At 51.3% G+C, this 23,488-nt stretch overlaps 1 protein-coding gene across 2 annotated transcripts in view; it reads left to right on the forward strand.

Moving 5' to 3' along the window:
* Positions 1-23,488, forward strand: part of PEMT (phosphatidylethanolamine N-methyltransferase) — a 41,890-nt gene that overhangs the window by 8,837 nt on the left and 9,565 nt on the right. For both annotated transcript variants that reach the window (XM_058035350.1, XM_058035349.1), the window contains exons 3-4: positions 13,615-13,730; positions 21,446-21,591. In XM_058035350.1, coding sequence (XP_057891333.1) covers positions 13,615-13,730; positions 21,446-21,591 — 262 coding nt within the window. The remainder of the gene's footprint in view (positions 1-13,614; positions 13,731-21,445; positions 21,592-23,488) is intronic.

The raw sequence follows: 23,488 nt of genomic DNA on the forward strand, positions 1-23,488 counted from the left end.
AATAGGCTGTTTTGATGGAGAAATGCAGACACTCAGTGTGCTGGGTGCTCTTGGGAGGTTATTTCTGTAAGCCCTGCTGCTGTGCTTCCAGCAGGATGCAGTTGCGTCTTCTGCATGTCTGGAGACTCATGTGGGGAGGGAATCCTTGGGGTTTCATGGTGAGGGTGCTGACTCTGGCTTGTGACAGGCTGGTGGCACCCCAAAGAAAATGTCACCTCATTTTTCTCTATTTTTCTCCCTCCTGGATGAACTCGGAGAGAACACATCTCCAGTTGCTCACATGGCAGCAGCAAATGGGTGGGAAATGGATTAGTAAATCACTAAAGCAAAACCCTCCCTGTGTTTTCCACCTCTCTAATGACCTCAGTGACATGTGCAGCTGGAAATGGCTCTTGGCAGGAGCATCCCACATCCCTGCTCTCCTGAGTGTGGCAGCAGGTATTTCAGCAGCCTGGTCAAAGCAGTGCTTGTTGGACATTGGTTCCTTGTGAATATTAGGAACCTCATCTTAATTAAAGCAAACAAGTATGTGCAGCCTCCCAGGCTGCCTGCCTGCATCAGCCCCCTTACATTCCCCTTCCTAAGGGATCCTGACACAGCTTTAAACCCCTGTACCCAAACCCAGGGGAAAAAAGTTGATTTTTGGAAGCTGATGCTGATGTATTTCATTGATGGAGGACAACTGACCTTACAGAACAGGGAATTTTGATTTTGGAGGGTGACCCCAATCCAGGGGAAGGGCTGTGGAGCTGATGCCTGAATTTTCCTGTTCCCTACCAAACCGTCTGGACTTCTGTGCTTGCTCCCATGCAGGAATGAGGTGCAACTTTCTTAGGAAGTTAAAAATTTGGTTTCCAGAAGACACCTGCACATACACATGGCTTCATCAAACTGCTCTGCTCGTTCAGTGGGTATTGAGGTCAAGGAGCAGATGACTGGTGGGAACTCTTGATTTTCCCATGTGTCACTGAAATCCTGAACATTTGTGGTGAAGTACAGACTCACCTGGGTTGGACAATGTCTTACTTGGCTTTTTCTTTGTGAAACCTTTTTTTGTTCCCTCTTTTTACGCTCCCAGACCAGGGGTGGTGCAGCCATGGGCTCATTCTGCAGGTCTGCATGTGCAAGCTCTGCTTTGTCTGGCTGAAGGGTTTTCACTTGCTGTCTGTATAGGCCCATTTTTGGTGTGATCCTTTTTGTACTTTGGGGAAGAAAAAGGCTATGAACAGCTCACAGCCCTGAAGAGGGTGAAATGGAGATGGGTTTTAGCAATTTTCTGTGCTTTTGGCTGTTGCAGGGAAGCCTGACCATCAGGGCTCCCAGAACGCCTTCGTCACCTCCTTTGTACCGTGGGAGGTTTGCTCATTATCTGGTTTCTGCTTCGCTTATAAAAGAAGCTGTAATTGTTGCAGCTCCTTGCCATAAAAGCAGAAAGACATTTTCTGTGGAGAAAAGTGTACATGCAGCTTTTATGATCCTTTACAGTACTTCTTCTCCCTGCTTTTCTTGCCTCCTGCCCTTTGTCCAGCATCGTCTCTGTGCCTGCCTGCTGCTCAGCGTGACCACCCTGGCTCAAACCTCTTCTCTGCACCTTTCAGATAGAAAAAGTTGGGCATCCTCCTTGTCAGTCTTGTTGAGTGAAGGGAAGACAGACCCCAAATCCCCCCGTGTAGTCAGGTGTTCCAATTCCTGCCTCTTTTCCCTCAGAGCTGCCAGCCCAGTAGCAGATGCTCAGTCTGCATCATCCCAGGTAGGGTTTTGGACTGGGGAAATGAACCTTGTCCATCTGTCTGTGACTGAGATGTCCATCTGTAACAGGAAGTAATACCCAATCTGATCACTTTGAGGCACACATGCCTGTTCCTATAAAAAGCCAGAATGACCTCAGACGCGATACTGTATTTTTAACTATGAAGCATTCCTACTTAGTGCCCTTTCCTGTTTATTTTTACCAGGACATTGTTGTAATGACTGCAGACTTACTCATTTCATTCCCAAGGCTGGAGAGCAGCGCTGAATTAGTTTCATTCCGAGATTTTGTTGTACAATCATTTTCCAGAGACTGATGTACTCGGAAGCCGAAGCGGGTGCATTGCCCAATGAGGAGCATTACTTTTCTTCCTGTATCCATTAAGCTTTGGCCACTGGTGCAGATTTGAGTGCAGATCCATATCTGGAAGGACTTTCTCAGCCTCTCTCCTCCTGCTCTGTCCAGATCTAGTAGAAATTTGTGGAGCTAAAGGCTGTGAGAATCTTTGAGCACTGGCTGCAGGGCTGGTGTGTGTATCCCAGCACTGGTCTCTGAGGCTGCAGGAAGGGGAAGGAGCTCCCCTGGCATGCAGATCACTGGATCTGAGGATAACTGAGTGTTCACTTGGCTTTGGGTTCCTTTTCTTGCATTGAACAGATGAACAAACACCATGGGGCACATGGTTACACCCATCCACACCCAGAGGAACCCCAGTGTGACACCAGAGGGGTCCAATGGCTGTGTTTAACCCTTCAGGCTGTGGTTACCTGTGGTGCCCGTGTGTTGAACATCTCATCCCTGGGCAGAGGGGAACGGAGCCAGAGTTACATAAAGATCACATTGTCCCTCTCTATTGTTGCTGCCACGACAGCAGCATCACAAACATGCGTGTCCTCAGTGGGAAATGTTCCCAGGGGAGCTTAACACAGAGCCTGGAACATGATCTGTCCAGCTGGGAGAGGACAGGAGGCCCTTCCAGACGAAATCAGTGCTTTGCTGAGCATGGCCAGTGCAGCCAGTACCTCTATTCCAACCACCTCTCACTCCTCTGTGAAGGAGTATTGGATTTCTCTTGCATTTTGTGCTCTCTGAGGGGGATTTATTTTCTTCTCCCCCCTTCCCTGTCCCCCTCCCATCACAGCTCCTGGGGGAACAATGAGCGGGTACACGCTGTCCAGAGGATGGCTGTGTTGGGACTCCTTATTAGCAGGCTTATTCTAGAGAATTAAACCCTAATTTCACAAAAGGGCAGCAAGAGAGAGAGGCTGCAGCTCTGGGAGAAGCTGAGTTGGCTTTGTGTGTTGTTTGCAAATAGCACAAGAAGTCCTGGTCTGAGCCTGTTTGTCCTGGTCACTGGAGTATTGTGACCAAAAGAGTAATTGCTGAGTTTCTCTTCTATTTAAAACAAAAATTACAAAGTCGTGTTCAAGGAAACCAGACATGGCTCCTCTTCCATGCTGTCACTTGTGCCTCCACTTGTTTTTGGTTTCAGGCAGGGTTTTAAAATGCTCCTATTCCTCTTCCACTTCATCTTTTTACCACCCCTCTGCAAAGTGTTCCAAATGACAGCGCTGCCTGTCATTGTTTCTCCCTGGATTAATTGTTGTGTGTAATTGTGACCTGCTGCAGGACGCTGCCTTGCTCTATTAGGGAGAGGTGCTAATGAAGAACATTGGGTACCACATTACAGGAGAGCAGGGCTCAGCTCTCTGGGACGTGTACTTGCTGTACTGTTACTGCCAGCCTGGCAGAAATGGTGTTTTTGTCTCATCACTCACTGGCTAATGATTGTAATTTTTACTTGCTGGGAAACTCTGGATATTATGGACTTCATTAACAGACACATGAGATGCTCCCAGACCTGCATGAGGGGGAGAAAGGAAGAAAACAACCCCTGCGTGGAGGCAATTTTGTTATTTATCTGTAGCAGTCGAAGGGATGCAGAATTAGTGTGGGATTCAGCAGTGTGGCTAATGAGCTGGGCTGAGCTGGAATCCAAGCAAACCCATTAAGGAGAGCAAACTGCAAAGATGATGCCCAGTCCTGAAAACCTTCACATCAAACACAGGATCCAGGCAGTGCTGGGATGGCTCAGCTGCTTTATCTTCCCCTCTGTGGGGCTGGGTGTTTTTGTGCTGCTGGGTTTGTGTCTCTGGAGGCTGCTGCTTGCTGTCACCCACAGCCTTTCTCCATCCCCTTCTCTCCTGCCAGCTCCCTCTTACTCATACATTGGGTGAATTGGAGCTTCAGATTTAATCTTTAAGACAACAGAGCCAGAGTATTTTCACTCCCATGGGCCACAGCTCCTTGAGTAATTGTCTGAATTGAAATATTGCAGCATCCAGCCCTAGTTTTCAATTGCAGGCAGTGTGACATCTGCAGGTTGGGCTGGCTGGGGACGCTGGCTGCTCACAATGGTACCTGAACCTGTATCTGCAATTGAATACAGGTCATACAGGAGGGAAAGAAACACCTGATTTAGCTGACACCTCCAGTATAGCTTTACACAGTCTCTGCAATGAATCAGAGGCTGCAAGTAATGTCAGTTTTTAGGTGACCTCAATCTCCTTTTACCTGGAGCCTATGAAGGCTTGTTTCAGTTCAGGAACAGGATATTTCCTACATAGCACACTCTGGCTGAAGATTGAGCATTTTCACTCCACCTGGAATAACTGCTTTTTAATCAGGCTGACCTTATTTGCAACGGTGATAGCAATTGGAACTGCAGGTTTGCGGCAGCATTGGGAAGCATTCTGCTCTTTGAGGAGCAGAATAGATCCTTCATGATGCAGATAAAGCTTTTTCTCCACATTTTAAACCAAACCCAAGGCTCTGAAGTGAATTCAGGGGGACTTGACCTCAGCACTCTGATCCTTTGGGATCCAGGGCCTTGTTTGGAAATAACGCAGCCAAACTGAGGGGAAAAAGTAAAAGGTCTTAAAAAAAAAAAAAAAAAAAAAAAAAAAAGGAGAGATGTTTATCTTGTAACGTGGCATTTGTACTGAGTCCTTGCTGACAGTGTGGTGCAGCACAGAGCTTGTCTTCCTAAATCTGTGCCAGTCCAAACATCGTCAGTGCTATTGTTGGATCGCTTTGTTTGAAAATGGGTCTGTTGGGTAGAGGGCCTGGTTCAATGAAAGCAGCTGTGTAGAACACTTCAGGCTCTTCCTCTGCTTTGCTTTATTTAGGGCTGCATGAGTACAAGCAACAGGAAAAAATCCCATGCAAATACAGGATGTGATGTGGGCAGAATGTTCTCAGTCACTCAGGAGGCTGGCACACACCTTTGCTTCTGGTTTGTTTATGAAAGTGCCTGCTATGGGCTGCCTGTTTCCAATCTGTTTGCCCCAAGGAAAACACTCTGAGCTTCAGAGGAACGTGTGAAAATACAAGGCTTGTGGTTTTCTGGATGGGGACTGTGTGCAGTGGGAAGCTGAGTGTGGGCCAAGTCATCTGGGCATGGAAGATGAAAAGAAATCTGGAAAAATGCTTCACCGTCCTGCTCACGAGATGCTCATCTGGCAGCACTTGCTTTCCCTCTGAGCTCCAGCAGAGCCCCACATATTCGTTTAGAGGCAGTTTCTGCCTTTCCCTAATCTCAGGAGATTATTTTATTTGGTTGCATTCCTGGTTTAGAAGAGCTGGGTGTGTCCCAGATGCTCCCCATTCCCCCATGCAGCCCGTGTCCCTCCCACTGTTGGGCCATCCCTTCCACAGCCCAGGCTGGGACTGGAAAGCTCCTTCCCCATCCCGTGCTGTGCTCTGGAGAAATCATTATTTCACAAATAGTTTTTCCATGGGATTTGCTGGCTGGGAAAATGGGGCTGGGCTGAGGCTGATTGCCTGTGGTGGGAGCACATTGCCCTTCCCCTCTGCTCTCGGGGAGCTGATCATAAGGGCTCCCCATGCCCACTCTCAGAATTAATTAACACAGCTCGTTCTGGGTTATTGAAATCACCTGCCTTCAGCTTCCAGCTCTTTGGACATAAATCATGAGCTCTTTGCTTTGAGGAGAAACTGTTCGGATTTTGTGTTGGAAATTGCTAGCAAATACAGCCCATATTCTGTGTCATTTTTGTTTTTATTGAAGAGGAGAGGATGTGGCTCATGGAACATCGATGGACCCAGGCTGCCTTGGCATACACTAAGCAAGGGCTTGTTTTCATTGCAGCCAGCTAATGAGATCCTACTTGGACAAATCACATAAACACTATTAGAGAAATGAAATTTTTTATCTCACTCTTTATCATGAGTGGATTCAAGGTAAAGGCTCGTGTGGAGGTAATCTGGAGGGATAACTCTGAGGTAAAGTGTACCTAGTCTTTATGAAACCCTTATCTGTTTACCTGCAGACTTGTTTTGTTTCCCCAGCTCAAGGCTGTTAGCTGAGGTGACCTGTGCTGTTTCAGTCCAATTACTTTCACTAGGCATGGGTGCAGGGAGGGTTGTTTTTTAGGCTCAAAGTGGTGGAGGCAGGCTGGGTTACTTCAGTGTCCTTCCGCTTCTCTACAAGTGGAGTCGCTTTATTCTTCTCCCTGTGTCAAAGTGCTCAGACTGGACCCTGTTGACCTCACTGGCGGCATTCATGAGGACAGAGTCACTACAAGAGGCACTCCAGCTTATGTTTCATCCTCTTAACTTGCTGGTTTGGATGATGGGGACTGTAGACAGTGAGGGTTTGTCACGCTGTCTCATCTCACTTCAGCTTTTTGGTTTTGGAGGGCAGCCCACCCTGCTCTCTGCTTCTAGGTAGTTCTCTCCTTCAGCACTTGGATGTTCTCCTTTTTTTTTTTGCAGCCCTTTGTGTGTTCCAAACCCCATGTTCCGCTGTGAGAGCCTGCAGACATGTGGTTTTTCCCTCTGTGCAGCTCTCTGTCACCTGGGTGTGCAGCCCCAGTGTTCCAGCTGGCTGTTCCTCACCTCAGTGTCCTTGCACAGCCAGGCCACACATCGCCCTGTCTCTCCAAAATCCCTCTCCTGTTTCTTTTGGCTGGAACAAACAACAAACCCCCCATCCAGAGCCAGTGAAAGGCGATGGAAAAATCCTCCTTGCGTCAAATGGACGCTTTCCTTTCCAAACTGAGAGCCCTTGGCAGGCGTGGAGGGGCTGAGCTGTGCTGCTCAGCTGTGCTCCCTGACAGCTCTTACTGCCATCACACCAGTGAGGGAGTGGCAAAGGGGGAAAACTCAACTGGTGCAGCTTGCTGGGGAGATCTGGATGGGCCAGCCTGTCCCCATCTCCTGGGACACTTGCCAGCCCTCAAACCAGGGTGTGCTTGGAGCCTCCAGGCTCTGCCATGCTCTGCCTCCACCTGCATGGGCTCAGACTGTCACCTGTTGTCCCCAGCACCTGTTCCTTGCCATCAAACCATCTCTGGGTACATCTTTTCTTGGGGTATTACCATTATAAGCTCCACGGACACAGTCCTCAGCCTGGTTTGCCTCACAGCTCACATGAAACCATTAAGATGCTGCTTGTCTCTTCTCATATCAGTTCAGTGTTTTAATTGCATGAACTGGAAGCTGCTGCTCCAGTACTTGGTGGGGGAACTTCACAAGGCTTTAATCATTTGCTAAAAAGCTTTCAGGCTGCATTACCATCTGATGGCTCTCTGTAATGGAGAGCCTGTGAGCCGAGAAACCTTCAGAGAAGTAACTCAGCATCTGCATCAGGTGATCCAAAGCTGCCACAGTTTTTCCTAGTGCAGGCAGGGAGCAAAGTGGAGCCCACTGGGATGCTGGAGGAGCTTGGCAGCTCCTGCAAGGCTCTGTGCTGGCAGGAGGGGCTCAGAGCCTCATGGTGGTCTCCTGGTCACCCCAAGTGCCAGCTTCTCCTCCTGGGCAGTGTGCAGTGGGGGTGGCTCAGCCTCCAGCTCTGCAGGGCCAGCTTTCCATGGTTTAGTGCTTGCAGAGGTGAGGGGTGATGCTCCCACCCCACCAGAGGGACATCAAGGGGGATAAAGGCTGCTGGATGATCTGCTGGGTGCTTCCCAGCCCAGAAGAGGTGCTGGGTGGGGAATGCCTCAGGGACTGGCCTGCTGAAGGCTGGAGGAGGGAATGCACCCAATGGTGCCCATGCTGGGAATCACTGACCAGCGATGGGCACTGGGGTGGGCACACAGGAGTCCCCACAGCCCAGCTCACCCTGCCTGTGTGCCAGCCTTGCCCACGGGGTGTCTTTGGGGCTCCTGTGGGCTGAGTACCCCTTCCCAGGGCCATGTGCCCACCTGGCTGGCCTGGTGCTCCCACCAGCCCTCAGGGAAGGAGTTTTGTGCTTTGCATCGGAGGCACCGCTGTGCTGGGAACGTGACTGCAGGGAGGTGACAGCTAATTGCTGCAGCGAGTCAAGGACTGTTTAAGCAGCTAATTAATTCCTCCTAATCAGCCCTTGATCTGTTGAAAACTGCATGGCATTATCTCCTCTGCTGCAACACCTTGATAATTCCTGTCTGAATGGCCTTCACGGAGAACATATTTAAATAAACTCAATAGAGATTTCAGACAGATAGCAACTATAATTACCAGCTTGTACAAATTAAAACCGTGGTTTGTTCTGTTCTTTTCCTCCTGCCTTGCTGCCCAGAGCTCCTGCTAATCATGTTCCTGCTGCCAGTGGCACGCAGGTCCCCGGGGCATTTTCTGCACATGCCTTTGGAAAGCCTGAGCCTGGTGCTGATGTGGCTGCACATGGGCACATGCCAGCCTCAGGTGGTGTCATTGCTGTGCCAGGGGCTCACTGCTGTCCTGGTGAGCTGCAGGAGCAGCCCCCACACATCCCATGGGGTGCCCATGCACGATCCTCCCCAGGAGCAGCCCTGCAGGTTCCCCTCCTGTCTCTCCTAAGCTTTGCAACCTCCTGGAACACACTGAGTTTCTCTTACCTAGGAGGGACTCACTCAGCCAAAGTGATGCAGGCTGTCGGGGTGGCCACAGTGTCCCCCTGGTGCTGTTGGTGCTCCCCTTGGGCACTGCTCTGTGTGCTCTGGGTGCTGCTGGCTGCAGTGGGGCTCGAGCCCCAGATTAGGAGGGACAAGGTCAGGCCATACTCATTTCCTCCCCAGCCCCTTGGGACAGCCAGAAGGGCTGGCTACTCTGGCATTTGGCAAAGGTCAGCCAGCCCCAGTGCTTGCATTTCCAGCTCTGCTTCCCTGCCTGCACCACAGCCAGGCCCTGGGTGCTCAGGTCTATCTTTTTCCTCCCTTTCTTTAAATAAATGTAATATCTGTGAGCAGGGTTGTTTTCCAGCATCCAAGCAGTGACAGAGAGCAGAGAATGTCCTTATGCTTTAATGAGGGATTACAGGGAATCAGAGAGGGAAAAATGGATTTTTCGTAACAGGAGCAGGTCGATGCCTCTGGTCTCTGTGGGTGCAGTAAGGGTAATATCAGGTTTCCTGCTCTTTCAGCAGGTCAGGAGCCAGCTGGGGCATGTCTTTCCCAGTGGGAGATGCTCACATGGAGCCCAGAGTGAGGGATTCTCCTGCCCTAGCACCCCAGGGGAGAACTTACCCCATGGCTGGCCTAGGAGAGGTCAGGCTGAAGGAGAAATTTATTCTGTTGGAAGAGATTCCTTGCTATAAGGATGATGAGGCCCTGGCACAGGGTGCCCAGAGAAGCTGTGGCTGCCCCATCCCTGGGAGTGTCCAAGGCCAGGTTGGAGCAGCCTGGGATAGTGGAAGGTGTTCCTGCCCGTGGCAGGGGGTGGAATGAGATGAGTTTAAGGTCCCTTCCAACCCAAACCACTCAGTGGTTCTATGAAAATCAGTTTGTTCAGGTCAGTTTTGCCTGAAGGTTTTTATTGAGCTGGGGCTGGATCACCCATATATCCAGGATTTGCTCTATGAACTTGCATCCTCTTGGGACTGGGGCTCAGATGTGCCCTGGAGAGCTCATTGTTCTTCCTCTGGACTTTTCATGGAATTTCTGACTTAAGAACCCCCTAGCAAGGTTCCTAGACCCCATGGGATGGGGGAAAATCCTTCATGCTGTCAAATACTGTGAGATGGGTATGTAAAGGGAGCACATCCTGTTCACTGATATCTTTTCTCTGTCCCAGACTTGGACTCTGAATATTTCCATGCCAACAGTTTGTCCAGGGCAAGGGCATCCCCAGGAAATGTGCAGAGCATCTCCCTGGGTGGATGATGGGATTTTGCAGGATGTAGACCCAGCCCCTCAATCCTGCTCCCTGGAGAGCTGGGAAGCAGACTGGAAGCAGACTTTCACCTCAATGCTCCTGTGCCTCAGTTTCCCTTGGTTTGAAAGGAGCTGCTAATCCATCCCAGCCTCCCAGGAGTGCCACAAGGCTAAATTCATCAGTCCCTGCACGTTTTTCTTTGGGTACCATGGTGATGGGGCAATGTGAGGACATAAAATGACTGATTTGCATTGAGATGCAAGGTGTCCCTTTGTCCTGAGCCTTTAGGCTATCTGGTTTCCTTGCCCACCTCTGGGGCGAGCCAGATATAGCAATGGAGTCACATGAAACAGCACAAAGGCTCTAATTCAGAGCTGGCGCTGAGCAATTAAAATGTAGCATGTTCAGGAGGCAGCTTCCCTGGATGGCAGACAAAAAGAATCAATTTCCTTCAAACAAATACTAAATATTAATGAGAGGCCGTGGTCTGCCATGCACACGGAGCTGGAAAGAGCATTTCCCGTTGATTGCTGCCGAGGCAGCTCCTGAGATGAAATTGCTTTTTGAATGGTTATTTGTGGCCTTTCACGAGGTGGCTCGTGGTTTGCCTACCCAAAAAAAAGGGAGAAGGAAATGCAGAGCATTCCCATTTTCCATCAGGGCAGGCACTGGGGATGTGTGCCTGTGCTTTCATTTTTGTTTACGCACTTGCCCGAGTGGTTGGGGAAATGTCTTGGATCGGTTACGTAGAAATCAGCCCCAAATTTACGTCTAGAAGGAAGCAATTCCCTGGGAACATCAGCCAGCTGAGCCTGCCCCCAGAATGGCCTGCCAAAGGCAGAACATGGGACCCAAGAGCATCCCTGGCTTTGCAGCCACATCCGCTCCTTGATTTATTTCAATAACGAGCATTGGGGGAAACATTAAAAAAATTACTTGCAGCCCTCACCAAGTATCCTAAAGTGAAAGCAGAGTTCTGGGAGCTTAGGAGGGGGAATTTTTTCTATTGCTTTGACCCTTGGGTAAGTCAGGAAATTTTGTATTAACTCCATTTCCAAACTTGGAGTTGGAAGAAAAATAAAAATGCTCCTCTCTCTGCTTTTCCAGGACACACATCCCTGACATGGGGCTTGCCCATGGTCAGCACAGTGCCCACCTTAGCTGGGAGGGCAAACAGCACACCAGGAATGGCTGCAGCCTCCTGGGAAACTGCTGGTCTCAGCCCTGCTCTGTCCCACACACAGCCATGGAAGATGCTGGAAGCATTTTGCATCCATCACACAGCAAATAACAACACATCAGCTCACGATTTTATAAAGCCATTAAGGCTGCTGCGTAGCTGTGGGTCGATCGAGTGCTAATATTAGCTCAAAATGACTAAAATTAGAAAATTAGAACCCAGCCAGAACTAATTAGCTGTTCAAGGAATAGAACCAGAACCGGAACTAATTAATTGTTACTGAAATATCGCCGCAGGGCCCGGTGGGTGCCGCCGCTTCCAGCCCCGCTCTGGCTCCCAGCTTTGCTTGGGATGGCTCCTGTGTGGCCTTGAAAAGGAGCCTGGGGTCCCATCTGAAGGCTGTGACAGCTAAATAAGAGTTGGCATCTCGGTCCCAGCTGTGTGATGCAGCACACACGGGGCTGTGCTGGGAGCGATCCCATCGCAGCCGTGGCAGCTGCTGCCTGGAGGGCTCGGGAGCACGGCCCCTGGTGCCGGGATTGCTGCCCAGATGTGCCTTTCTAAAGGTGAGGGTAATCACACTGACCGCCTCCGTGGCTCCCAGGAGCACACCAGCTCTTCCCCCTGATCCCAGTGGCTCTGCCTTCTCCTCCTCCTTCAGCTCTGCTGCTGCTGAGGAGCTCTTCCGAGCTCCCTGAGCAAGCCAGGAGCTGCCATCCGTGCAAACGCCGCCAGAATAATTTCCAGGGAATTAGGAAGCTGGTACAGATAACTGGCACGTGGCTGCGTTTTTCCATCTGTGACTCAAGTCACCTGTATGGTCACTTCTTTTTGCTTTCCAAAGGTGGTAATGCACCTTATATTTCTTTTTCCACTCTCTCAGCACTCAAACAGCAGCTCCGATTTTAGCAGCAGCGTGACGCACGGTGTTTTAAATTCAATTTAGAATACAAACTATTTATACCAGCCAGAAAAAGGCAGTGAAGCAGCTCTCTCTGTCATGAGTGGATTTGTAATTTCAGAGCAATCATTGCATAACTAATTGAATCAGCTCTCAGCATGTGAAATCAGTGCCCCTGCTTATCAGAGGTTTTCATCGTTCCCCCCGCTCCTGAAGGCAGCAGTCCCCCTCCACCAGCAGCACTTTGTGCTTCTGCAACAGCCTGGGAAGAAAGCGAGACCTGCAAAGCTGCCTTTTTCTGCTCAAATTGAGCCAATAAATTACCAAATACATTCAGAGTAGATGGAGAGCTGGGTTGCAGGTGCCCCCGAAAGCTGCCCAGGCTCCGTGCGAGGGAGTGAAGTGCATTTGGAGCTAATCAAGTGCCAGCCATGTCTGAGAAGCAAATTGGTGCCGAGATGTTCTGCTGACTCCCACTTCCTGCTTCATTGCCCAGGTGTGCTCTCTCTCCCTGGCTGGAATTTCGGGTCTGATGTCTGATCCAAACCTCCAGCTTGGTGCCTGAGAGTGGAGCCTGAGAGGGCGATAAATATAGCAGCATCTTTCCCAGGGATGCAGGAAAGGTAGAGGATAAAGTAGCTCTGAGGGGTTTTGTCAGCTGGGACTTCTGGGCCTGGATTTGGTGACTGGGATGGGTCTGGTTCTGCAGATTTTGGGAGCAGCTCCAACCACCTGCATGCAGCAGCCCCCAGGGTGAGAGGGCACCTCCTCGTCTGTGGGGGCGGTTTGGGAAGGGGCCCATCAGCATCTGCAGGGCAGGGAGCTGAACATGGGAACCAGGGAAAAGTCTGCTGTGGAGGATGCTAACAGCTCCCCAGGGATGCTGTGTGTGGATGTGAGAGTCCTGGGCTGTCACTGCCGGCTGGGGTGGGTGAGGAGGGCAGACTAAACCTGAATGGCCACAATTGCTGAGTGCTAATGAAGGCTAAGCTGGTTAAAGTGGAAGGAGATCTCTGGGCAAAGCTGGCAGATCTTGTCTTGGGGAAGCTTGAGGGAGAGCTTGCAAACTTTTCTGGATGTGCAGAGGGAGGGATTGTTCCTGCAGGCATGGTCCCTGGGACTGGTTGTGGGAGATGCCACAGCCCGGAAAATAAGAGCTGAGCATCCCTGTGGTGCATCCCCTACTCAGGGATCTGTTTTCCTTTCAGGAGAACAATATTAGGATCCACAGCAGGGGCCTCGTTTCTGATGGTCAGGGGACAGCTTTTGCAAGTCTCTCAGCCTTGTTGGAGACATGTCCTTGTAGTCCTAAAACTGATGTGTAGGGTATTTTCTGGTTTGTTTTTTTCTCTTTTTTTTTGAGCCTCTTGAGCCCGTTTGAGCCTCTTTTTTTTTGGTGTTGCTGGCTGACCTTGTGTGCAAGGGTTTATGCAATGCAAACAGGGTCTAGCCCAGGTGGGAGAAAGAGCTCCCATCCCCAGACTTGGTTCAGCCACGTCCCATCAGTGGCCTCCACTTGTTTCTTGCACAAAGCCACTCAGACAAAGCGTTCTGAGCGCGCGAGGCCAAGGCCGTGGGATTTGTGCTCCTGGGGCAGCGTGTTCCAGGCACCCCAACCACCCACTTTGTTTTCCCTTGTCTCTGCAGGTAGCCAGATGGGAGCACAAAACACGAGCACTCAGCCAAACCTTCGGCTCTCCCCGTGCTGCCTGTTACTGCCTGGGGGCTGTGATCCTGCTGCTCAACTGTGTGCGCAGCCACTGGTAAGGAGCTCACCCTGCTGCTCTACATCCGTGGACAGAAATGCCCCTCTGGAGTGAGGGGGAAAGGGGACATTTGCTCAGCAGTGTTAGATCCAACCCCAGCGTATTGCTTTTCCATGGTTGGCTAAGTTCAGGCAGCAGCAGATTTATTCCAGGGTTTGTAATAAAGATGAGGGGTGCAGCAGCATGGCAAAGCCGTCGGTTTCACCCGTTGTTAAGTGTCACAGGTTACCTTGCTCTGCTCCCTGGGGATGCTTCCTCTCTCCTGTGAGCAGCACAGGTGGCAGGGCTGTTTACACAGGGTGGATCATATGTAACAGCACAATTTTTTAATTTTCTTGTAAAAATCATAAACAAAATGAAGGCTGCTTTTAAGGAGCCGCAGTTTCCTGTGCAGAAGAGAGCAGGATTACCTGTGCACTTAACAGTCAGTCTCTTGAAACTCTTATCTGCTATCTCTAAACACTACCTGTGCTAGCTAATAGTATTGTATGACTGATACACCATTCTCCATGGGAATATGTCCTTTAACGTTCCCAGTGCAGCAGAGAGGTTTTACTGCAGAAGATTTCCTCAATGCCAGCAATTTATCTGTGATCTGTTTGGCTTTATCTCCACTGCTGTTAGGAGAGACAGACTCACTAAATTCCCAGGTTCAATTATACCAGGGTCACAGCTAATGGGTTGTTTAGTACTCTGGGTAATTTCCCAGGCGCAGAGTTCTCAGGTTGGAATTTGCACATGTATTTAAGAGCTCTGCTTTCCTGGAAGTGACACCAGGACCTGCCCTTGCCCTTCTGTGTTTGTCCCAGCCACTGCTGATGGCAGAAACTGAAAGAAAGCTTGCAGTGAGCAAGGCTATAATCGAATGCAGAGGGCATGTGTGTGTGCTGCTGATGTCTTAGTGACACAGCAGGCTTGCATTTTGCTGGAGAATGTCTCGACAGTCTCTTGCACAAATTACATAGTCACTTGTTGTCTGGGAAGCAATGCAAAGCCTTGTCCTTGCCTTTAATTAAAAACACAGCTGGTGGAGGGGCAATCTTCATTTCCAGTGGTCCTGCTGGCTCCTGGGTCAATGAGGCTCGTGGGTCACAGCAAGGCACTGAGTGGGAGCTGCTGGGAGAGCCAAAGTGGCCTCGTGTGTCCTGGCACTGTGCCACACTTTTCCCCTGCAGAGTCCCACCAGGGCTGGCTCTGCTCTGTCTGTGAGTCTGTGGGGGCTGTGGGACTCACTGGGTTTGGCTCAGCCCAGCATTTGGGCCCTGAAGGAAACAGCAAAGTCAATCCAGGGGCTGGAAAAGCCCCCTCTGCACCTTGGGTTTGGAGGAGAGGCTTTGGAGGATGGGGCAGCTCAGCCCCAGCAGCACACATGTGAGGCAGCCCATCCTGATGGGCCAAAGCCTTTCCAATTATTGCAATGGAAAGTTTATTTTGCTCAGATGTTCCCACGTGGTTGGGTGATTCCCTCCCCTTTCCTTGGTGCTGAAGTTGGCCTGAGTGATGGCTTGCAGGCTTTGCAGGCTCTTCTGGCAGGGCAAGCCCTTAGCTGTGGGAGGGATTGGGTGGTGCCAGGGTGATCATCAGAGCAGCAGCTGCTGGAGTCACCCCAAAACACAGCTGGGAGCCTCACTGCCTCCATTCCCAGCTCAGGGAGCCCTCCAGGGCTGCCCAAGGCTCATTGCTCCAGCCTGGGGAGCTTTTGCTGCTTGGCAAGGATTCATCCTGCCCCTTACCCTTGCAGGGTGTTACCAGCCAGGGTTCCACTGACCAGAGGGGCTTTGTGTGACACAGTCACTGTCATCTCAGTGACCAGTGCTGCTGGGAGAGACCTGTCTAACCTGCTCTTGCTATTTTGCTTTTCCCTTTATTTTGTTCTCTGAGCACGTTTTCTGCTCCTCAGCCCCTTGGAGACCCTCCCTTGGCACGGGCTGTGCCTGGCACGGTGGCCAGGGTGGCTTGTGCAGAGCATGAGGGCTGCTGATAGCGAGCAGAAAGGCAGCCTCAGGGGCCCCTCCACCTCCAGTGCTGTAATCCAGCCTCTAAAACTCCTCTTTTCCTGCTCTGGGGACTTGTTACGTGGGTGGGGCTGCCAGGGAGCGATGAGGAGCCCAGGGGATGTTTCCTTTGGTTTTAAAAGCCTCCTTCCTTTTTGCAGCTGAATTTTTGAAAGGCTCCATGCTGGAGGCGGAGGAGAGGAGGGCAGAGCAGACAGAATTTGGGGGTGGGCTGGCATTTTAGCTGACAGCACCTGGGAGCCAGGATGTGTTTCTGCATCACCACCCACCCCACGTGGGGTCTGTGCTGGGGTCCTCCCTCAGCCCAGCACCCTGAGGCTCTCGTGCCAGCTCAGCCCCAAAAGGATGCTTTGCTTGTAAGAAAGGCATGTCTTTGTGCTCAATTAAGCAATTAGATGCTTCCCAGCTCTCAGCTTCATTATCAGCCTTGGCTTGCAATCCAGACTGACCTGTGACCAGAGGGGACCTGCTTAGTCAAGTGCACAAGACAAGCATCCTTAATTGCTTTGCTGCAATGATTATTTTCATTACTACAGTTTCTTTCTGGAAGAAGCAAGGAACTTCCATCACCGAGGTTTTAATCTGTGAAAACAACTCCTGAACTTTTGAACTGTGTGCAGTTTGTGGCTGTTATCTGTGTGACATGGGACGTGACAACCTTCACTGTCCTCCAAACTCACATCCACTGTCTCTCTCTCCTCCCTCGCCACGTTGTTGGTATCTTTCCCTGCATCAGTTTATTCACAATTAGCCACTGGCACTGCCTCCAAACCTCCCTGCACTGCCTTTGGCACACCCTGGCACCCTCCCCACCCTTGGGCAGGTGCACAGGGAGCTTCTGAGCCTCCCTCCTGGAGGGTCTCAGGATGTTTGCCTGAGCTTAAAGGCAACACCTGCATGCACACCTTGACTGGGAGGGCTGCAGGTGTTGGGGTGTCTCGGTGTGAGCCCCACAGAGGCTGTGCCAGCCAGTGCCCCTGGCATCTGCAGCCTGGCATCAAGTCCAGCATTGATGCCACACTCTGGATATTGACTCCTGTGTGGATTTCTCACTTGGAGCTGATGCTTCCAGGAAAATAAATCCGCCCTGGGATGGGATTTTACACAGAAAAGGGGTTGTTTGTCATTGCCAGGTAGTGCCTCTCACCTTACCCTCAATCCTGTTTAATTTTGTGAGCTGGCACCTGAATGAGTGTGCTGTAAATGGCATTGATCCCAGAACCACAGGGCCCTGTGTGCAGAAGTGACCAAGGTTGATGATGGGAATCGAGCATGGCCTGACAGAGCTGGTGCCCCCTGTGAGCCACAGTGCCAGAAATATCTGAAACCTGCTCAGGAAACGCCCCAGGGAGCCAACAGCACCTCCTGCCCACGGCATCCAGATGAGGAAACCTCACAGCTCAGATGTAAGGCAGGGGGAGAAGCTGCCACAGCCCCCAGCTGACCTAAATAACACACACACCCCAGTGCTGTCAGAAAAGCAAAGTCATTATTGGCAGAAGAAGCTGTGAGGATGATGACCGGGCTGACAATTGCCAGTGGTATCGGCAGGACGATTTCAGTGCTGTTGAGGTTGCTGTTTTCTAATGAACAAGATCTTTTGTTGCAGCTTGTGCTGCTGGGCACCCCTGGGTAATTTTTATCCCTGTTGCCTCCTTTAGCCAAGAAGAACAAAACCTCCAGCGTGGGGGACAGACAGACACCCCACGCGGTGACTGTGGCACCTTGCAGTGGTGGCTCTTGTCACCACAACCCTGCTTGCCTGTTCCACTGCTGCTTCCTTGCTGCCTGCTGGCCCCTGGCCCAATTCTGCTCCAATTGTGCTTCTCAGCCCCAGTTTCCAGGCTGGTTTTTGGGATCAGTCAGGCAGCACTGCTGGGCTGCTCCCTGCAGCGACCCAGTTTGCTGGACGAGGTCTTTGTCCTCCTTTGGAGGAGAGGGATGACAAAATGCAGTTGGTGGGGGCCACCGGGAGATGCCCTCAACAAGACCTAGAAACCTCAGCTTCTCTTTTGGTACAATATTTCTGTGTTTTCTTCCTGCTCCACGTGGCCTTTGGGGATGTGTTTGGGACTGTGACTCGTTGAGTTTCCTGGTTGAATAAATCAGCACCTGCTGTGCAAACCTGGCTGCACGTCCTGTCCGTGTCCCAGCCAGAGGATCTGCTGCCCCTTTCCCTCACTCCCACTCTCTTCTGTGAACCCACTGGTGTGACATGTCCGTCCCCATAGTGCAGAGCCACTTGGAGTGGTTTTCCAGTTCGTGTGGTATATTATGTGGCAGACAGAAAGAGGAGAGATTCAGACTCGATATAAGGAAGAATGTTTTTATGAGGAAATGTTTTATGAGGATACACAGGTTGCCCAGAGGAGCTGTGGCTTCCCTATCCCTGCAAGTGTCCAAGGCCAGGCTGGGTGGGGTTTGGAGCACCCTGGGATGGTGGAGGGTGTCCCTGCCCGTGGCAGGGCTTGGAACTGGATGGATTTTAAGGTCCCTTCCAACCCAAACCATCCTGGGATTCCCACAGAGCACTGATAAGACTGCTGAGTGTCTGAGCAAGCACCACTCTGTTTTTGGGAAGGGTGGGCAGGACAATTCCCACTGCCTTGGCTACTCCTATCCTGGCAGGAATTAGCCAAATCTGCCAGTTTGGCCAGAGCAGAGTTGAAGGATTTGGGCTTTTCCCAGCTGGTGCAGAATGTGTGCCTCTGGTGTCGTGCTTCAAACTGGCAAATGTGGGGAGATGTCAGGGGAAGCCCCACTACCCCATTTTCCCTTTTCAAAAGCTGGGGGCATCTTCCAAGCCCTGCCATGGGGACAGGCATCCTCATGACAGCAGCCAGGGATGTGACCAAAGTAGGTCTCAGCCTCGGCACCCTCCCCTGTGCTGGAGGAGGGAGGGATGCTCCTCACCATGGCAATGGCTCAGCTCAGCACAGAATGCAGTTCCAGGTACTGGGACAAAGCCTGGCTCTAATTGATGTCCCTTGGATGCTGAGCTGTGCTGCTGCCTTGTCCTGAGCCTGAAATAAATGTTGTCACCAACGTGACTCACAGGCACATGAAGAAGGGACTGGTTTCATGACAGACTGAAATATGTCATATTTCAGGAGACCAGCTCCCTAGCAAGGGAAATGCCCCCAAACCTTGTCCTTCCCTGCCAGGGAGGCTCCCTCACCCTGGTGGATGCTGCAATAATTGATGGCTCCGTGCTGCTTGTCACGGCCCAGCATCATAAATGCTTAAAAGGTTTATTTACCAATTCTGAAAACTCCTGAGCGCATCATGTTTAATGCAAATACAGAGTGTGTTTAGGAAGATATAAACCATTCCTAGAGGGAAAGGCAGTCCATTATCTCCCTGCAAACACCTCCCTCCCTAGCTGTAAGCCAGACAGCAGAGAACTGAGCAAGACATGCTGATGAGAATAACTAATGCAGGCCTATCCGACCATGGAGGGGAAGGATGGGAACATCTGGAGCAGGAGAGACAGCTTTGCCAAAACAAACCAAACCATGTGCTGGTTGCAAAACTTCCAGTGCTGATTCCCAGCCAGCCAGTTTGTGTTCTTGAAGCCACCTTTGTTCAATGTTCCGAGACCGAGTCAGGTCATCAGCATGGGACAGAGAGCCCCAAGGATGTGACAGGGTGTGGATCCAGCTCATCCAGAGCAAGAAGCAGGCTCTGAGGGCTTTGCTCTTGCTGTGCCCCTTTCTGCTTTGCCATCTCTTTGCCAGTGCCTGGAATCCAGGTGGGTTCCAGCACAGCATTGCTGTCCAGGTTTGCCTCCCTGAGCATCAGAAATCCTTCCTGGTGCTGGTGCCCTCTGGATGGGTTCTGGCCAGATGTGGAGCCAAACCCTCATGCTGTGAAAAGCACATCCTCCTCTGTGTGAGGAAAGAGCTGCAGAGCATCCCCGGGGATGCCAGGGTGTGTTTGGAGTGCACAGCCAGGCCAGGATTCCTCGGGCAGAAAGGCACATCCCTTCAGGGGCATTGCTTTCCTCCCAAACCCAGCCGGTGCTGGTGGCAGGGACACAGATTTTTTGGCTTCCTCGTAGAGGAGACTTGTGTCATTTAAAAATAACCACCATGGAGATGATGCAAAGGGTTCTGCAGCTGCTGCTGCTTCCCTGTGCAGCCAGATTTTTGTCTTCCCATCAGAAATGATTTTGAGCCAAGGCAGTGTGAGCCTGGTGAGCACAGGGAGCTGTGCTGGGCACTGGAGGAGGGCCAGCCCTGGGGACTGTGCCTGCATTGCCTGGGGCCACGCTGCTGTTCCTCTGTCTGTGCTTGGCTCCTGGGAAAAGGAATTTCCCTGTAATTTCCAGGGTGTAAATCACCCAGATGCTGTGGTTTTGCTCGCTTCTGAGTGTATTACATTTATTCCATGTTTTGTTTCCTTGCTCCAATCCAAACTGATGATTGAATGTCTTGTTCTGGGCTCCTAAAAACTCCTCAACAATAGAAAGCCCAGTGGGAGCAAGCTCAAAGTGAACAAAGGATATCATCCAGGTTTCTAAACCACAGAGTCAAGTATTATCCTTGGCTTGCTTGGTGCATGAACTTGCCATCAGTCCTTTGAAAGATGTGGTTCCAGCTGCCTGGCCTTCAGCCACGCAGGCAGGACTGTCTCCTCTGGCTTTTATTTGGGCAACAGGGAAAATCCAGAGGTTTTCAGGGCTTAGGGAAGATGGACACCAGGGAAAAAAAGCCCTGCAGGTAGCATTATGGAAGCCCTTTCCATCTGAGGAGCCTGGGACTGTGGGCAGGAATAACTCCTGGCCCTGACAGACAGTGGTGGCCAGAGGCGCAGCAGAGCTGTTATTCCACTTGAATTTCAGCCTCCAGGGTGCTCATTAAAAAAAGGCTCAAAGTTTCCTACCTCATGTGTCAACAACATGTGGAGAAACACTGTGTAGAGCCCTGTGGGTCTGTTACCTCCTCTCGTGTTATTAATGGTGTTTTTTAATCGCAGCCTTGTCTCCTTTGTCACCGTGCCTTCGTGTGGGAGCCGTGTGCCATGCTGAGCCTGCCAAGCCCTGCCCTGGGCAGAGCTCAGGGGCTGAAGGGAGGGCTCACCATTATTCCAATCATAAATTGAGTATTTGGAAGGCCAGACCTGGAATGGCTGCCCCAGCCTGGGAGGGAGGAGCTGTGCTCACACTCGAGGACGCCTCGTCTCTCGTATTTTCCTTTTGCTGCTCCAATCCTCCCCCTGACTGTCAGCTCCAGCCGTGAATCACTCCTGGGCACGTGGCTCACACATGAAAGCTGCAAAATATTTTGATGGAGGGGAACGGGGGTGGGAGCACGAGATAACCCAGCCAATTGTTCCCAGCCCTTCCAGGCATCGCAGCCTCCAGCATTTGCAAGGGCGTCTGTCCCAGAGCTCTCAGTCAGGATGAAAAATGGGATTTGGTGAATAAGGCAAAGCATTTGATATCACAAGTCAGTGGGAGTGGTATTTCCAGGTGTGAGCAAAGGGTTGTGAGTAGAAATAGCTGCCCCAGGTCAAGCCCTGGCTCCTCACAGTCTTCAGCTGATTGCTTCTCCCATTGGGAGGCTGAGTACGAAAAAGGGATCTGAAAAGGGGACCTCCTCAGCAGCTTCCCAAAGCTGCACATCTCCCAGGGAGACATGAGTGATGTTAATTATGAATTGCTGCTTTTAACAGCCCTTGTTGTGTCCCCAACAGCTTCACAGAAGCCATGAAGAGCCAGCCGAAGCTGGAGGGCTGGGACTGCCACTGGACCTACTACTCAGGCTTGGCCATCTCGGCTGTAGGGACCTTGTTTGTCACCTCCAGCTTCTTAGCACTGGGATTCACTGGGACCTTCCTAGGTAAGCACTGAAAATCCAGCAGCTTTACCAGAAAGTGCATTTAATCCTTGCAGGGATCTCCTGCTAGGGCAGAGTCCTGCAGGACTTTCCTTGTCCTTGTTAGATTTGTCATTATGATACCAAAGCAGGGCCCAACCCTGCTGTTAGCACAGAGGGGATGGCACAGTGGTTTTGTACAGCAAATCCCATCACCTCCAGCATCACACCTGCAGGTTTGGAGCACAGCTGCTCATCTGCCAGCCCAAACACCCTCCAGAAAGGGACCCCAAATTCCAGACCTCACAAGTGGCACTGGCACAGCGTGTGTGAGCTGTCCAGCAGCTCCAAGCACCCACCTGCTCATCACACGTGCTGGAGCAGGATGTTGTTTGCTCTCCCCTCTGCAATAAACCTGATGTTCGTTGACAGATCCTTTTATCTCCCGCTTTATGGCAGAAGGCATTTTCCACTGTGCCTGCTTTCACATTTAGAGCGTAATTCTGTTAGCATTGTTGACTTTGAAAACATGCCAGTATGTGTGGAATTCATAAAAATAAAGTAGAGACAGGAACAATAAATATCCAAGGAAAGGGGCAGCTCCTGCTGGCTGAAATAATCACAGCCCCAGCTTTGACACCTCATTTAGGCTGTGCTTTTGCAAGTGCTTTACAAACCAAATTCAATTAGCTCCTGTGGCGTCGCTAGGAAGAAGAGAGGGATGTAATAAGCCTTCCTGGTTTCAAGTGGAGTTGCAAAGAAATGTGTTGAGTTGGCCAAAATCCTGCTGCCAGAAATAGAGCTCAGCACTCCTAAACATCTGCCCTCACCCTCGGTGTGCAGCCTGTCCCACCCCTGTCCCTCAGCATCCTCCAAAGCCCCCAGCAGCCCCTGAAGTGATGCTGTGCCTGTGGAGACATGTCCAGAAGGGCCAGGCACAGGAGTGCCCGTCAGCAAGAGCTGCTTGAATGCTCCTGAAGTTCAGCCAGATCTGGGGTTGTTTACGTAAAGCCTGATTCATCCCACCAGGAGCATCCACTGGCCTTGAACCGCTGGGAAAAAGCAAACAAGTGAGTCAGGCTCGGCGTAAGAGGTGAGAGGGCCCTGGCCCTCAGATCTGTATCCCCTGGGGCAGGGCAGAGGTGGGAGCTTGGGGTCCATATAAGGCATTTCTGCTCCATCCTCCCTGCCCTGGGCTCACACAGCAAGGAGCAGCTCTCTCTGCTAGCAGGGCATGACGGGCACCAGGGCAGAGCTGAGTCAGGCTGGGGACATGCCACACATGCCACACATGCCAGTGCAGCCAGGCTGGCTCAGGACCTCTGCAGGACTGAGCCATGCCCCAGCTGGAGCCCCACAGAGGATCCATCCTTGGATTGGGAACAGCTTCTCCACTCCACACAAGCCCCATGAGTCCAAGTCAGCAAACTCGTAATGGAGAATGGCCCTCAGTGTGGTTTGTTGCCTGGCAAAGAGGAAAACAGCAGGTCTGCAGGTCTCTGAGGATCTCATCTGGGATATTCTCCTGCTCAGGACTGGTATTTCCAACATCCTTGCAGGATTTCAGTGCTGCCCTGGTGCTGCAGGAGGAGCAAGGACTCCACACAGCAAAGGGCTGCACTGCTTTGGCAAGGAGAGGAATTCACCTTCTTCTCACTGCTGACATCTGAGCTCAAGAGAAGTTTTAAGAGAGCCTCTGACAACAGGCACTTCAAAAATTGCTGCAGCTGGATTTGACCCTTTGTGGGTTTTTCTACAGCAGTGACAGCTGAACCAGACAGGGCACAGGGCTTCCTGTTGAATTCCTTCCTTACAGCACATTAGGCTTTGGAGCAGCTGCAGAACACTTTGTCTCTCTCGTGTGGGCTCAGTGGTGCGGTGGGAGCTGTGTGAGTCACCCTTCTCCAGCAGCCTGGCTGTG

Source organism: Melospiza georgiana, chromosome 16 (assembly GCF_028018845.1).
Source record: "Melospiza georgiana isolate bMelGeo1 chromosome 16, bMelGeo1.pri, whole genome shotgun sequence".
Classification (NCBI taxonomy): Eukaryota; Metazoa; Chordata; class Aves; order Passeriformes; family Passerellidae; genus Melospiza; species Melospiza georgiana.